Source organism: Canis lupus, chromosome 2 (assembly GCF_011100685.1).
Source record: "Canis lupus familiaris isolate Mischka breed German Shepherd chromosome 2, alternate assembly UU_Cfam_GSD_1.0, whole genome shotgun sequence".
Taxonomy (NCBI): domain Eukaryota; kingdom Metazoa; phylum Chordata; class Mammalia; order Carnivora; family Canidae; genus Canis; species Canis lupus.
Window position 1 is genome coordinate 53,831,735 of NC_049223.1, and position 17,912 is coordinate 53,849,646.

At 38.4% G+C, this 17,912-nt stretch overlaps 1 protein-coding gene across 1 annotated transcript in view; it reads right to left on the reverse strand.

Moving 5' to 3' along the window:
• The window catches only part of SMN (survival motor neuron), a 41,235-nt gene that overhangs the window by 1,880 nt on the left and 21,443 nt on the right, over positions 1-17,912 (reverse strand). Inside the window, 1 exon segment of the mRNA NM_001003226.2 lies at positions 11,017-11,067. Within this exon segment, the coding sequence (NP_001003226.1) occupies positions 11,020-11,067 (48 nt within the window). The 3' untranslated portion in view covers positions 11,017-11,019.

Below are 17,912 nucleotides of genomic sequence, written 5' to 3' on the forward strand. Positions count from 1 at the left end.
CCTGCCTTCTGGTATGCATGCCCTTGTATACTCCCCTCCAGTTGACAGTGTCATCCTATTCCCGTGACTTCAGTGAGTTGGACTTACTTCTAAAGAATAGAAAAAGGTGGAAGGGACAGGGTGTGATGCAGAAACTGAGTTATTAAAGTGGGTGTGGGGAAGCCTGAGTAACTCAGCAGTTGAGCATTTGCCTTCAGTTCAGAGCATGATCCTGAAGTCTGGGGATCGAGTCCCGCATCGGACTCCCTGCATGTGGCCTGCTTCTCCCTCTGCCTGTGTCTCTGCCTCTCTGTGTCTCTCGTTAGTAAATAAATAAAATCTTTTAAAAAAAATTTATAAAGTGGGTGTGGTGTTGCTCACTCTTTATCGGGTCACTCACTCTGGGGAATCCCGCTGCCATGATGTGACTCTCAGGCTGAGTATGGAAAGCCCCAAGAAGCTAGGGTACTCAGGTCTCCAAACAAAAAGGAGTGAGTGAGCTTAGAAGCAGATCCTCCAGCCCCAGCAAAAACTTGAGATGGCTGTAGTCTCATGAGAACCACCCAGCTAATAAGCTGCTCCTGGACTCCTGATCAACAAAAACTAGAAATAATAAATGTGCCATTTTAAGGTGTAAATTTTGGGGTATTTTGTCATGTAACAATAGATAACATTCACTGATTATCTGCAGCTATGATTTTTAAAAAAAGACTGAAATAGTAAGAACATGCAAGGACAGAGTTCACCTAAAACAATGATGAAATAAATCATCACAAAAGATGATCATTATTGCATCATCCTTCCGTTTTCTTATTCTGTTGCCCAAAGTACAGATTTTCTTTCAAGAAGAAGTTTTAACAGAAGTAGGGAGACATTGTCCTTCATCCTTGTGGTCTTTTTTTTTTTTTTTAAGCCCTCCTTGAAAACAGAATTCAGACTTTTTTTTTAAAGAATTTATTTAAAAAAAAAAAAAATAAAAGAATTTATTTAGTTGAAAGAGAGCGAGTGAGCATGAGCACAAGCAGGGGGGCAGTGGAGGGGAGCAGAGGGAGAAGCAGACCTCCTACTGAGCAGGGAGCCCAACTCGCTTGATCCCAGGACCCCAGGATCATGACCTGAGCTGAAGGCAGATGCTTCACTGAGCCACTCAGGTGCCCCAAAAGTTCAGACTTTTTATTCTCTATAATAGCATAAAGAACAAAATTGGCAAAGGAAATATTTTCATAATTATTAAACCAATTAGAAGACGGATATGAAGAGACAGCAACATCTAGACCAGCAGTTAGAAAACTATGGCCTAATGTATTTACTACCCAGTCCTATAAGAGAAAAAAAATTTTTTTAAGAGAAAAAATTTTTAATTATTTCTCAGTCTTTTTATTATTATTTTAAAATATTTTATTTATTTATTCATGAGACACACACAGAGAGAGGCAGAGACAGAAGGATAAGCAGGTTCCCTGTGGGGAGCTCCATGCGGGACTCGATCCCAGGACTCCGGGATCACGCCCTGGGCCAAAGGCAGAAGGCTCAACCACTAAGCCACTCCAGGTATCCCTTTTTCTTTTTCTTTTTTTCTTTTTTTTTTTTAAGATTTTATTTATTTATTCATAGAGACAGAGAGAGAGAGAGAGAGAGAGAGAGAGAGAGAGAGAGAGAGAGGCAGAGACACAGGCAGAGGGAGAAGCAGGCTGCATGCAGGGAGCCTAACGTGGGACTCCGGCCTCCAGGACCACACCCCAGGCTGCAGGCGGCACTAAACCGCTGCGCCACAGGGGCTGCCCTATTTTTATTTTCTTTAAAATTTTCATTTATTTATTAGAGAGCACAGCAGGAAGGAGGCTCAGAGGGAGGGGAAGAAGGAGGCTCCCCACTGAGCAGGGAGCCCTATGTAGGGCTCGATCCCAGGACCCCAGGGTCATGACGTGAGCTGAAAGCAGACGCTTAACTGACTGAACTCAGGCATCCGTATTTTTAAAATTTTTAAAGTAATCTCTACACTCAATGTGGGGCTCAAATTCACGACTCAGATCAAGAGCCACATGCTCTTCTGAGTCAGCTGCCCCTAAGAAAAATTTGTGACCCCTACTGTAGACTAAGAGTGGTGGTTAACTTGTCCCTATAAGAAAAATCTCAGATGATGAGTCTTCAAATGGTATATACTACCTAGGTGCATTTTCTCCCAACTCAAGAAGTGATATATTTCTGAGGACAAAAAAGGAAGTACAGTAGTGTCATTCAATCCTTCAACAGGAAGGATTTCATTGTAATATTTTGTGGTAAAAATGTGAACTATCTTACTTTGTTAAAAAACATGATAGTATTCATCTTTTTTCCTGCCCCCTGCCAGTATTCACCTTTTATGATGCCTGTACACCCAAATTCACTTAATAAAGTTTGTGAGTGGACAAATATAAAAGACAGATGTGTATACAGAAGTAAATGGAAGCTAACAGATGTTACAGAAATGAAAAACAGTAATTAGACTGATCATTCTTACTGGTGCTAATGTAAAAATGAAATATTTTTGCTGTAATCCAACAAAGAAGGTAGCTATAATCTGTCCACTTAAAATTATGAGCCATGAAATTTCAAAAATGTTTTGATGAAATCCGTGAACAATCATCAAGGTAATGATAAGCTAGAACACAGTAAAAATGTACCTGAAATCTGGAATCAATATTTAGAAGATAAATATATTATAGGCTCATGTATAACAACTAGTGAACAGTTAGATGCATCCAAAGAATGTTACCCATTTGTGATACACACACATATTAAATATCGGGAAATATGGAATAAAAACTTGGGTTTGCGGTTTCTGAATTCTCACTGGAATTGCTAACAAAGTTATTTTCATTATCTCTATTCTTGGGTAAACTGCTTATAAAACAACTTAAATGCACTTGATTCTCATTATTCCTGGTAGTCATGTTCTAAAAAGTCATTTTGGGGGGTCGGGGTGGCAGGCTCCAGTGGAGCCCAACGTGAGGCTTGAACTCACAACCCTGAGATCAAGACCTGAGCTGAGATCACGAGTTGGACAGTTAACCAACTGAGCCACCCAGGTGCCCCTAAAAAGTCACTATAAACAATGAATCTGTGGGGTGCCTGGGTGGCTCAGCTAGTGAAGCATCTGCCTTCAGCTTAAATCATGATCTCAGGGTCCTGGGATCGAGTCCCATATCAGGCTCCCTGCTTAGTGGGGGTCGTTTTCTCCCTCTCCTTTTGCCCTTCCCCTCACACTCATACTCTCTCAAATGAATAAATATAATCTTAAAACAACAACACAACAATAAACTTGTGAATAATGAGCCATTGCTTTTAGAAGATATAAAGAGCTACGTTCAGGCAAGCCTCTAGTCACATTTCTATCAACTGATAAAAATACCTTTTAAAATGTTGTGTTTCTGTTGAAAGACACGTTACTTTATACTGAGGATTCATTAACACTGAATCACAGCCAAAAGCACTATAACTTATGCCTGAATAAAGCTTAATCAACACATGTATTTTTCTCTAAGGCACCTCACAGCCTTCTTGCACTTGGGAACATAATGTACAAAGTTTGGGGGTCACCTTAAAGAGAGAAAAGGCACAGAAATGTGAAAAATGTAGCACTAAAAAGCTGTGCAAGGAATGCTGGTTTATAGTATGAGATGAAAGATGGTGACAGGGGATCCCTGGGTGGCTCGGCGGTTTTGCGCCTGCCTTTGGCCCAGGGCATGATCCTGAAGTCCCGGGATGGAGTCCTGCGTCGGGCTCCCGGCATGGAGCCTGCTTCTCTCTTTGCATCCCTCTCTCTCCCTCTCTCTCTCTCTCTCTCTCTCTCTCTCTCTATCATAAATAAATAAAAATAAATCTTTAAAAAAAAAAAAGAAAGATGGTGACAGATGGGTGCCTTGGTGGCTCAGAGATGAATACGGAGGGGTGCCTTGGTGGCTCAGTCAGTTAAGCATCCGACTCATGACTTTGGCTCAGGTCATGATCTCACGGTAGTGCACTGCACTCAGCGTGGAGTCTGCTTGGGATCTTCTTTCCCTCCCCTGGTGCACACGCACACTCTTTCTCTCCCTCCCTCTCTCTCCAAATAAATAAATGAAGTCTTTAAAAGAAGAAAGATGAAGACCAAGCACTGCTCAGCTCAACTGTGAATGTCTGTGTCAGAGGACTCCAATTTCTTGCCACTTTGCACTTGTCTGCAAATGATGGCAAAAGCAATGATTATTGATTTGGGCATTATAGATAAATTTCAGCAAGCAGGCAAATTTGCCTATACACAACCTGTGAATGAGAATCAACTATGTAAAATTTGAAAAACAAGAATTATTATTTTTTAAGATTTTATTTATTTATTCATGAGAGACACACAGAGAGAGGCAGAGAGACACAGGCAGAGGGAGAAGCAGGCTCCCTGTGGGGAGCTCAAGCGGAACTCGATCTCAGAACCCTGGGATCACAACCTGAGCCAGGTGCACCGAATAACAAGAATTTATTTATTTTTAAATTATTATTATTTTTTAAAGATTTTATTTATGAGAGACACACACACACACACAGAGAGAGAGAGAGAGAGAGAGAGGCAGAGACACAGGTAGAGGGAGAAGCAGGTTCCATGCAGGGAGCCTGACATGGGACTTGATCCCAGGTCTCCATGATCACGCCCTGGACCGAAGGCAGCGCTAAACCACTGAGCCACCCGGGCTGCCCGAAAAACCAGAATTTAAAGAGAGTAAACAGAAATATGTAAAATGATAAAAGGAAAATAATCATATAGATATAGGAAATTAAACATTTCTGTCAAGATGGCAACAACAACTACACCAAAAATAAGATCAATAAAAGATAAACTAGAAACAAGTATTTGTAACTCCTATCCCAGTGGAATGGTTTCCATAACATATCAAGAATTCTTGCAAGTCAAAAAGGAAAAACATACATCCCAATTAAAAAGTGGGCAAAGGGCAGCCCTGGTGGCCCAGCGGTTTAGCACTGCCTTCGGCCCAGGGAGTGATCCTGGAGACCAGGGATCGAGTCCCACATCGGGCTCCCTGCATGGAGCCTGCTTCTCCCTCTGCCTGTGTCCCTGCCTCTCTCTCTGTGTCTCTCATAAAAAAATAAATAAAATCTTAAAAAAAAAAGTGGGCAAAGGTGACATTCATAAAGTTTTCAGCAAAAACCTATAGCTCTTAAACATATGAAAAGATACTGAACTTTATAATCATAAAAAGTTATAGTTATATAACCATTTCCAACTATTAGATTGACAATGATCCAAAGATTTCAGACATTAAATAGAATGTGGCCAAGAGCTTTTAAACAACATTGGTAAGAATATTAATAGTCTCTACTGAGAGTAACATGGCAAAAAACTATTAAGATTAAAGATGCATGTTCTCTTCAATCTAGCAGTGCTAATTCTAAAATCTAAATCTAGATTAGAATCCTAGATTCTATTGAGGTAATCCTAAATCTACACAAAGAATTGTGTAAAAGAATACTAACTGTGGCATTAAATAGCAAACAATTGGGAACAACCTAAAACTCCATCCATAAGAGCTCAATTAAAGAAGTATATAGTACACATCTCTATATAAAAAGATCATGCAATTTTAAAAAGCAAGGCAGCTTAATATGCTGGTATGGAGTATTCTCCAAAAAAACATGGAGGAAAACGCACTCACCACAGAGAACACTGTATGAATTACCTAGAAAAATGAAAAATTTACAAAGTTGAAAGATGTGATGATAGAAACATCTTAGATTTATTTCAACTACGTATCATTTATTTTTACTCTCACTAAACATACACAGCACACACATACATACAAACACAAAACTTCGAAGGGTATGCTGTGAAATGTCCCTTGCATATGTACCCTTTAGTCCCACTTCAGAGCTACTTTGAGTATCACCTTGAGGTAACCATCAATGCACACATGTATATGTATACAAACATTTACTTACATAAATGGCAGGTAGCCTAATATATTTCTGCACTGTTCTTCATTTACACATATCTTCCTATCAAATTGCTCAACATAACAAGCAATGATGTAGTTTTTTATTTATTTCAGAGACACAATGAGAGAGAGAGAGAGCGTGCGCGCGCGAGCACATGTGCAGAGTGCATGAGCTGGAGGAAGAGCAGAAGGAGAAGGACAAGCGGACCATGTTGAGAGCAGAGCTCATCCCCATGGCCCCAAAATCATGACTTGAGCCGAAATCAAGAGTTGGAGGCCTAACTAAGAGACCCAGGCGCCCCAACAATGTAGTTTAAAAAATAGTAATAATTAAAAGAATAAACTGAATACAAGTATCTCCATGCTTTTCAAAAGTTTGTGGTAGGCCACTCCGCTTTGTACTGAAGACCTACACTAGTAGCACCTGTTTTCACTAACCAAAAGAAATCCAAAGAGGATTTACGTTTTTGTGAAAAAGGCAAAAAACAAAAATCATGTTTGGCGTGTGTTTTGTAGAGGCTGTTCTAGAGGCACTGCCAGGCTCCTTCCCCGGCATCTCAGTCAGCATCCAGCTGCTGTATTTATGAACTGTGAGCATCCGCGCTCCATTTAGTCTGTGCATCCGATAGCAAGTTGTGTACTAAGATACCAGAAAATCCTGAGTGGTTATTTTTGTCATTTGGGATACTAAAAAATTTTCCATTTAAAGTAATGGTAAATGGTAATTGCTTCTTGGCTTTATGCCATTTCAGATCATGAAAGGTTTCACAGAAATGCTCTACTTTCAGGTATTGGGGAAAACCTGTAATATGTTCAAAAATAGATTCAAACTACTTTAGATCATGTATTTTATAAATAACAATGGAAAAAGAAATAACTCTTAAATGATAACAAACAGATATTCTAGCAATTAGATAAGTGGGAAGAATAAAGGCATTATTAACTAGTTTATTCTTTGGGGAAAGCAATATGACAGCATACAGTGATCTCTACAGAATAAACTTAAGGGATACCTGGGTGGCCCTGTGGGGAGCCTGATGTGGGACTCAATCCCAAGACCCCAGGATCACGCCTGAATCGAAGGCAGATGCTCAAACACTGAGTCACTCAGGCTTCCCTCATTTCCTCTTTCCTATGACATCCTCTTGTCTATGCTCTAAGCCCATCCTAGACTTGAAGAACCTGTGCCAGATATCAAAGAAATAATTAAGACTAAGATGTAGTGCCTTGCCTCTAATGATAGAGGAAAGACGCATGCATAAATAATAACAGAAATAACTAGAGAGCAGACTCAAAGGGAGGAAATTACCATGGATGGGGGTGGATAATAAGGAGGCCAAGTGACATGAGGAACAGGGAAATGACAGTAGATCCACTTAGGCCTTGAAATACAATGACCTACTGGTCGGTCTGGCTTTATACAATCTCTGCCTGGAACATTTTAGCCCATTTAGGCCCTAATTTTGCCATTTACCTCTTTAGACTTGGCTGAATAACCTAGCTAAAGAACTTCAACTCAATGAAAACGCCTTTAATCAAAGAATGAATTATGGGTAACTATCCTTAAAATTTTTTTTTTTTAAGATTTTATTTTTAAGTAATCTCTATACTCAACATGGGGCTCGAACTCACAACCCCATGATCAAGAGTCACATGCTCTACCAACTAAGCCAGCCAAGTGCCCCTGGGTAATTATGTTTTTAAGTATGATGATTTATGTAATTTTAAAAATACTCCTCCCAGGAATGCAATGCTTGTTTTAAAACTTAAAAAATATTTTTCAAAATCTGCTTCTCAAGCAACATGGAAATATCCATCAGGAACCATAATGTCTACAATCTTCCATTACATAGTCCCAACAGACATTTACCGGAAGGCTATGAAAGAACAGAATCACATATAAAAAAGTACCCACTGCAACGTTATCCAGAATGCTAAAAACTACTAACTAAACAAACAGCGGCATAACGTGTAGGCAAACAATCCAACAGAAATAACATGTAAAAAACATTAAAATGTCATGTTAAGTGAGGATATAAACGTGTGCACAAAATGCTATGATGACATCTGTATAAAATATAGATGAATATGGACTGAAAGCGTAAGATAATCTGTGAAAAAGGAATGCAATGATAGACACACAGCTTTTACTAATTTAAAACACTGAACATTTTTCTTACATACTTTTCTTTTCTTTTTTTTTCTTACATACTTTTCAAACACAGAAAGCAGAAAAAATAGGACAATGAACACCCATGTGCACAGCACAAAGATTCAACAGTCATATATGCTTCCTGCACATTCACATACATTTTGCTAAACCATTTAAAAAGATATTCAAGACATTGTAACACTTCACTTATAAATACTTGAGTATATAAATTACTTTTATAAATTACTTTTATATTACTTATAAAATACTTTTATAAATTACAACACCCTCATCATAGCTTGTAAAATTAGCAATAATTATCTTATTTTATTTAATGAAACAAATGTGGCTCTATCCCCAATTATTTCCAGTGAAAGGAAAAGTAGATCTTTTCCCTAGATTCGATTAAATTCCACTTAAACTCTTTTGATCAAAACACTTCATAGATAATTCAGTCTATTTCATACTGAATCACAAATAAAAACCAAGTCTGGCTGCCCCACCACAGTGGTGCAATCTCATCGCTAATTCTAAGGATCTCTCTACCATAAAGATGTTTTTCTTTCCAAACCACTATTTGCTAAGATGATACTTTGACATCATGAGAGAATGTAGATCAACTTTTTATCAAATTGTTTTGACATCAAAATGTATTTAATACTACTAAATATAGAAAACCCTAAAGACTACATCACAAAACTACCAGGATTTATAAATGAATTCAGTAGTCACAGAATACAAAATCAATGACAGAAATCTGTTGCATTTCTATATGGTAATAATAAGCTAGCAGAAATACAAAATAAGAAACAATCCCATTTACGACTGCACCAAAATCAATAAAACCCTTAAGAATAAAATTAACCAAGGGGATTAAATAGATCTGTACACCATAAACTATAAAAAACCGATGAAAGAAATTGAAGATCACGCAAATGATCCATGCTCATGGACTGGGGGAATATATATATATATATATATTTTTTGGACTGGGGGAATATTAAATGTCTACACTACCCAAAGCAATCTATAAACATAATTATCAAAATATATAGCATCATCCACAGAACTATAACAAATAATCCTAAAATTTGTATGGAAACACAATAGACCTTGAATAGTTAAAGCAATCTTGAAAAAGACAAATCAAACTGGAGGCATCACAATCTCAGATTTCAAAACAGACTACAAAGCTGTACTGATCTAAACAGTACTGTACTGGCACACAAACAAAACACCAATGTCAATGGAACAGAACTGAGAAACCAGAAATAAGCCCACACTTACATGGAAATTATTATTTGACAGAGGAGGCAATAATATACAATGGAGAAAAGTCAATCTCTTGAACAAATGGTATTGGGAAAATGGTATTGGGAAAATTGGACAGCTATATACAGAAGAATGAAACTGAAGAATTATACTATACACAAAAATAAACTCAACACGAATTAAACACCTAAATGTGAGACCTGAACCATAAAATTCCTAGAAGAAAACAAAGGCAGAAATCACTCTGACATTAGGTTATAGAAACATTTTTCTAGATATGTCTCCTTTGGTAAGGCAAAGAAAAACAAAAATAAACTACTCAGATTACAGCAAAATAAAAAGGTTTTGCACAGTGAAAGAAACCCAACAAAACAAAAAGGAAACCTACTGAATGGGAGAAGATATTTGCAAATGATATATTTGATTAAGGGTTAATATCCAAAATATATAAAGAATGTGTACAACTCAACACACACACAAATCAAACAATCCAGTTGAAAAATGATAAGATGACAGGAAGACATAAAGATAGTCAACAGACAAATGAAAAGATGCTCAACATCACTAATCATCAGGGAAATGCATTTCAAAACCAGAATGAGATACACCTCATAGCAGTTAGAATGGCTAAAATAAAAAACACAAGAAATAACAAATACTGGTATGGATGTGGAGAAAAAGGAACCCCCATGCACTGTTGTTGGCACTGCAAACTGATACAGCCACTATGGAAAACGGTATGGACATTCCTCAAAAAATTAAAAATGGAATTATCACATGATTCAGTAAGTCCACCGGTAGGTGGTAACCCAAAGAAAATGAAAACACTGATTCAAAAAGATATATGCATCCCTATGTATATTACAGCATTACCTACAGCAGTCAAGATATGGAAGCACCTTCAACTGTTCATTGATACGCAAAGGCATAAAGATGATGTGGTGCATACATACACACACACAATGGAATATTACTTGGACATAAAAGATTTCACCATTTGAGACAATAATGATGGATGTAGAGAGTGTAATGAGAATAACTGAAATAAGTCAGTTGGAGAAAGATAAATACCATATGATTTCACTCATATGTGGAATTCAAGAAACAAAACCAATGATCAAAGAAAAAAGGAAACAAAAAACCCCACTTAAAAAAAAAGATTTATTTAGTTTAGAGAGAATAAGAGAGCGAACACATGAGCAAGAGGGGAAGAGGGACAAAGAGAAACTCAAGCAGACTGTGCACTGAACAGAGCTAGACATGGGGCTCGATCTCACAATCCTGACCCTGAGATGATGACCTGAGTCTAAACCATGAGTCAGACGCTTAACGGACTGTGCCACCCAGGTGCCCTAAAACAGACTCTTAAATATAGAAAGCAAACTTGTGGTTGACAGGAGGGTGGTTGATAAGGCCATGGGTGAAATGACTGAACCTGTGATGAGCACTGAACAGTGTGTACAATTGTTGAATCACTGTTTTACACCTGACACTAATATAACACTGTATGTTAAATGTACTTTAATTAAAAATGTATTTAAGTTTTCTTATTAACTTCTCCATTTTTTAACACTTCAATTTTTAAACATGTTTTCCACAAACTGTGAAACTTATATGAAAGATTCACTTTTATAATGATGGTAGACTTACTCCTTAATTGAAGTGTGAGCACCTTCCTTCTTTTTGGTTTTGTTTGAAACCCTGTAAAGGCAACATAAAGGAATTTAAAACAATAGTATACACATATTATACAGATGTAAATAAACACTTTGTTCATATGACATTTTACTAACTCTATTTAACAAAGTATTATCAGAAAATAAGTTAACAGCCTTCAAATGTACTTCAAAAGTGATTCCAGAGCTAACAATTGGCCTGTAATTAAGAAATTTTCTTTCACATAGTCCCATGAAGTTCCTGAGTCAACTTACTAATTCTGTCAAGTAAAATACACACTGCATCATACTTGTTTACTAAAATAAAGCCATTGGAGAATACTACATACGAAACAACAGTTTAGAAATGAAAAAAAAGCAGGACATCTGTGTGGCTCAGTGTTTGAGTGTCTGCCTTCGGCTCAGGGCATGATCCCGGGATCCTGGGATGGAGTCCCTCATCGGGCTCCCCGCAGGGAGCCTGCTTCTCCCTCTGTGTCTCTCATGAAGAAATAAATAAAATCTTAAAAAAAAAAAAAAAAAAAAAAAGCAAGATCAGCACTCAAATATTTGTTTTACCTGGTCAGACCTGATCCAAATGTCCTATTCCTCTCTTCTAGCTTCCAGGTCTCCTATGAGCTTCCCACTTTACTATTAATCTATACCTTAGAGGCTATAAGATATATTAAAAATAATTTGTTCTTAATAAGTATCCAAGTTATAGCCTATTTTGTTACTCTTAAGTCACTTGTATTCTGCTTGGATTTCTAGATTTCTAGAGGTTAAGAGGTGGACCCAAATCTTACCTGGCTGCTTTACTGGGAACAGGTTGCTAACGCAAAAGTTGTCTGGCACGTGATTCTGTAAAGCAATGGTTAAGTACTGCTTGCTGAAGAGTGCCTGGGTGACTCTCAGTCAGCTGAGTGTCCAACCCTTAATTTCGGCTCAGGTTATGATGATCTCAGGGTCATGAGATTGAGCCCTGTATCAAGCTGGGAAGGTAGTAAGGCCCAAGGCTCCCCCATGGGTCCTGTTCTCTGGGCTTTAATAAAACCACCTTTTTGTACCAAAACAAAACAAAACTAGCTGAAGGCAATGGTGGGTAAAAGATATTTAAGCTGTTAGAAAACATAATGAGCACTGGCTGCTTTATTTTTTAATTTTAATTTAATTTAAAAAATTTAAAAAAGATTTTATTTATTTATTCACAAGAGAGACACACACACAGAGAGGCTGAGACACAGGCAGAGGAAGAAGCAGGCTCCATGTAGGGAGCCCGACGTGGGACTCGATCCTAGGTCTCCAGGATCACACCCTGGGCTGAAGGTGGCGTTAAATCGCTGAGCCACCCAGGGATGCCTTATTTTCTTTTTAAAAAATATTTTATTTATTTATTCATGAGAGACAAAGAGAGAGGGAGACAGAGGGAGAGCCTGGCTCCCCAAGAAGCATGACCTGAGGTAAAGGCAGACGCTTAACTGACTAAGCCACCTAGGTGCCCCTTATTTTTATTTTTTAAAGATTTTATTTATTTGATGGAGAGAGAGTTTGCACGTGGGTGAGAGAGCACAAGCAGGGGGAGCTACAGGCAGAGGAAAGGGAGAAGCAGGCTCCCTGTTCAAACCTAGGGACTCGATCCTAGGACCCCAGGATGATAACCCAAGTGAAGGCAGACACATAACACATTGAGTCACCCAGGTACCCCATGGCATTTTTATTTTTAAAGATTGTATTTATTTCTTTGAGAAAGCACAAGCTGGGGGGCGGGGAGGGCACTGAGGGAGAGGGACAAGCAGATTCCATGCTGAGTATAGAGCCTGATGCAGGACCCTGGGACATGACCTGAGTGGAAGGCAGACACTTAACCAACTAAGCCAGGCACCCCAATAATACTCCTAAAGGTAAAGATCTTTTCTTAGGAACAATTAGTCATAGATTGGTCCTTATTTTGTGGCAAATATTCTGGACAAGGTTGTATTCCCAAGTGTTGCTTGAACTCATGAAAAAAAACCTATAACATCTGCAATTTAATGGTTATCATAGTTAAACATCTAGAAAAAAATCTGCTAGGTTTTAATAATAGTACAATTAAGTACTTGACATAACGGTGCTTAAAAATATAATTTAACCAAGTCTAATTTTCATTCATGCCATACTTCAAGTTAAATATATTCAAAATGTTGGGAAGCCTGGGTGACTTAGTCGGTAAGTGTCCGACTGATTTTGGCTCAGGTCATGATCTCAAGATGACAGGACACTGAGCCCTGCATTGGACTCTATGCTCAGGGAGAAGTCTGCTTGATATTCTCTCTCCCCCTCTACTCTCACTTTTTAAATTTTTATTTATTTGAGAGAGAGAGAGCACGCGAGCATGAGCAGAGGGAGAGGCTCTATTCCAGGACCGAGATCATGACCTAAGCTGAAGGCAGATGCTTAACCAACTGAGCCACCTAGGCGCCTCTCTCCAAACAAATAAATAAATCTCTTAAAAAAAAAATAAAAAGGTTAGTACACTCATATTTTAACGGTTGCTAGATCTATCAAAATAGAAAATAAGACCGTAACAGTTTAAAGCTATGGGAAAATACCTATTTTGAAATGTCAATACATATGGAAATAATCATGGAAAGCCAGTCAGCCATCTCAAAAGCTATTAAAATGTTTATAGTTTTTTTTTTTTTTTTTAAGATCTATTTATTCAGAGAGAGAGAGGCAGAGGCACAGGCAGAGGGAGAAACAGGCTCCATGCAGGAAGCCTGACATGGGACTCGATCTCGGGTCTCCAGGATCACGCCCTGGACTGAAGGTGCCACTGCACCACCGGAGCTGCCCAATGTTTATACTTTTTGATGAAATAACAGTACTTCTAGATATCAAAAGGAAATAATCTATAAGAAGTTTCATATATAAAAATGTTTATCTAATTATCAGAGGAAAAGCTTGCTAGTGTTCAGCATTCAGCTAACTATGAACTTTCTCTGAACCAGACATAATAGGAATCAGGCACTATCTCAGATACTAAAAGGAGAAGGAGAAGCAGGCTCCCCACTAAGTGCAGAGCAAGGACTCAATCTTACAAACGTGAATCATGACCTGAGCCCAAATAAGGGTTGGATGCTCAACCAACTGAGCCATCCAGGTGCCTCATAAGATGTCTTTATATAAAGAGAGAGGAACATAAACAATACATTTTCTAACACCACTCATACATACTTGAAGACAGAGAAATAGATTTGATAGGCTATAGAGCAAACTAATTTTAGTGGTGACCTATGGAAAAGGGTAGGAAGTGGGACTGGCTTTGGTCACCAATGGGATTTTTGTCTTATTTGTAATTTGTGAAATATAAAAAATTTATTTATTAAAAAAGATGTATACAGGGATGCCTGGGTGGCTCAGTGGTTGAGTGTCTGCCTTCGGTTCAGGGCGTGATCCTGGAGACCGGGGATTGAGTCCCACATCGGGCTCCCTGCATGGAGCCTGCTTCTTCCTCTGCCTGTGTCTCTGCCTCTCTCTCTGCCTCTCATGAATAAATAAATAAAATCTTAAAAAAAAAAAAAAGATTTATTTGAGAAAGAGAGCTATCACAAGGAAGGGGGGTAAGGGCAGAGGGAGAAACAGACTCCGCAATGAGCAGGGAGCCCAATGTGCGATGCCATCCCAGGACCCTGGGATCATGACCTGCACCGAAGGCAGACACTTAACCAACTGATCTACCCAGGTGGCGTAATTTGTGCAATTTTTAAATGACTTTATTTATTCATTCATGAGAGACACAGAGAGAAGGCACAGAGGCAGAGGGGGAAGCAGGCTCCCCACAGGTAGCCCGATGTGGAACTCAATCCCAGAACTCCGGGATCATGCCCTGAGCCGAAGGGAGACGTCCAACCACTGAACCACTCAGGCATACCTAATTTGTGCAATTTTTAGAAGGTAATGTGTTCATGTATCATTTATGATTAAGAAATACATATATTCTTTAAAGATATAAAACAAAGTAAACGGTATGAGAACAATATAAAAAAAAATAAACCATGTAATAAAGACTCCAGACAGAGGACAATAAAATATAACATGTGGCCCTGGACTCAATCCTGTTGCAGATGCAACACAGATGGATCTAGAAAACATTACGTTAAGTGAAAAAAGCCAAACACAAAGCACTATATATGGTATAATTTATTCAAAATGTCTACAACAAGCAAGTCCACAGAGAAAATAGGTCAGTCATTGCCTAGGCCTGGCAAAGTTGGAAAATAGAGTACGTGTTAGTATTTTTAGGGGAGGAGGATACATTATGAAGACATTCTGTAACTGACTGTAGTCATGGCTTTGTAATTGTGAACATACTAAAAACCCAAATCACTGAGCTGTACATTTTATAAGGTGAATTGTATGCCATGTAAACTCTATTTCAATAAAGCTTAAATAGAAAAAAAAAATCAGAGGATATTTTCCAAAATGGATATTATACAAATGTCCATCAATGGTTAAAATAATAAATAGATTATGGTGAATGCAACAAAACTATAACTATAAACAACGTGTATTACTCTAAGTGTTGAGCAAAATAAGCCAGTCACAAAGGAGTTGTATATGTAAGTCTAAGTATAAAAGTTCCAAGAAGGGCAAAACTGATCTATGACGTTAGAAGTCAGAATATTCATGGAGATCCCTGGGTGGCTCAGCATTTTAGCACCTGCCTTCAGCCCAGGGCATGATCCTAGAGTTCCAGGATCGAGTCCTACATCAGGCTACCTGCATGGAGCCTGCTTCTCCCTCTGCCTGTGTCTCTGCCTCTCTCTCTGTGTCTCTCATGAATAAATAAATAAAATCTTAAAAAAAAAAACAAAAAACGAAAATGGCTATCCTTGGGAAAGGGATTGGTAGTGACTAGGAGACATAAGGAAACTTTAGGATTATGATAATATTCTTTTTAATCAAGCTGTTCACTTCTAATATATGCACTTTTCTTTTTTTTAAAAAGATTTTATTTCTTTATTCATGAGATAGAGAGAGAGAGAGGCAGAGACACAGGCAGAGAGACACAGGCAGAGAGAAGCAGGCTCCATGCAGGAAGCCTGACATGGGACTTAATCCCAGGACCCCAGGATCAGGCCCTGGGCTGAAGGCGGCATTAAACCGCTGCCCTATATGCACTTTTCTGCATACACATTTCAATAAAAAGTTTACAATACGACCAAATAAAACCTGAACCTATGCAAAATATGAAACTGAAATAAGTCAAAATATGGTGCATCTGGGTAAAAGAGCTCTCCTTTTAAAAAACTGTAAAGTAGGACAGTCTGGGTGGCTCAGCGGTTTAGCGCCACCTTCAGTCCAGGGCGTGATCCTAGAGTCCCAGGATCGAGTCCCACGTCAGGCTCCCTGCATGGAGCCTGCTTCTCCCTCTGCCTGTGTCTCTCCCTCTCTCTCTCCCTCTCTCCCTCTCTCTCTCTCTCTCTCTCAATCTGTGTGTCTCTCATGAATAAATAAAATCTTAAAAAAAATTTTGAAAAGTAAACACAAGTTACATCAAAAGTTTATGTATTACACATAATATATATATATATTTTTTTAGATTTATTTGAGACAGAGCAAGTGAGAGTGTGTGTGCAAGCAAACACAGAGGGGAAGGGCGGAGAGAGAGGAAAAGGAAGGAGGTGGGAGGGACGGAGGGAGAGGGAGAGGGAAGGGAGGAGGAGAGAGGGAAAGAGAGAGAGAACAAATGAATCCCAAGCAAACCCTGCACTGAGCCTGATGCAGGGCTCAAGACTACAATCTGAGGTGAAACCAAGAGTCTGCTCCGTAGCCAACTGTGCCACCCAGGTGCCCCTACAAAATACTGTTCAAAGTATTTCATAATAAAAAAATACATGCAGGGAAAGGTGAAGTGTAGATAAGGGAAGCTTAGCAAGTTAAGTGATTGGTCTCAAATTACAAACTGTTAATTTGTCACGTTCCATTATCTTTTTGGTCATTAAAAGGGGAACTGCATCATACAATACAAACATATCAAGGTTACACAATAGCTCAAGATTAGCTTTTATTTTTTTTATTTTTACTTTTTTAAAGATTTTATTCATTTATTCATGAGAGACAGAGGAGAAAGGCAGAGACACAGGCAGAGGGAGAAGCAGGCCCCACGCAAGGAGCTCGATATGGGACTCGATCCCGGGTCTCCAGGCCCAGGCCCTGGACTGAAGGCGGCGCTAAACCGCCGAGCCACCCGGGCTGCCCCAAGATTAGCTTTTAAATAACAGTATTAATGGGAGCATGTACAGGTAATACATTTAAGTTACCTGTTTATTTTCTTTTACATATTAATTAATTATAAATTCAAGTACCTACAATATCATAATCTCAGCATGGTATAACAGCTTCCTTTTATTCATTCATTCATTCATTCATTCAACAGCTTCCTTCTAAAAAATTTATAAATTGTCGCTACATTGAGACACAAATTATGTTTCCATACTTGCTGTGGTGAAAATGAGACCTGTAATATTTTCTGCTAGGCTCATGGAGTAAAGAGAAGTAGTAAGACTTTGAATATTAGAAAAAATTAAGGAATAAAAATTTTAGATCACTTGACAAAATAGCTATCAGTGTATTTCCTTCAATTTGACTTCTTGGTTACTGGAAGGGAATTTATGAAGTATTTCTATATTCAAGTGGAGATCAAAGAAGCCCAGCTGAAAGAACTCCAGACTGACAGCAACAACTGTGGACTGAACAAAAGTTCCTTCTAAAAGGGCTATTCTGAAGATTATGATTCTGACTTTGGAGGAAGTATGGTGATTAGCAGTGGAAAAAATCACATGTAAAATTCCTTAAATAAAAACTTACTAAAAAAAAAAAAACTTACTGACTTTATTTACGTATTTATTT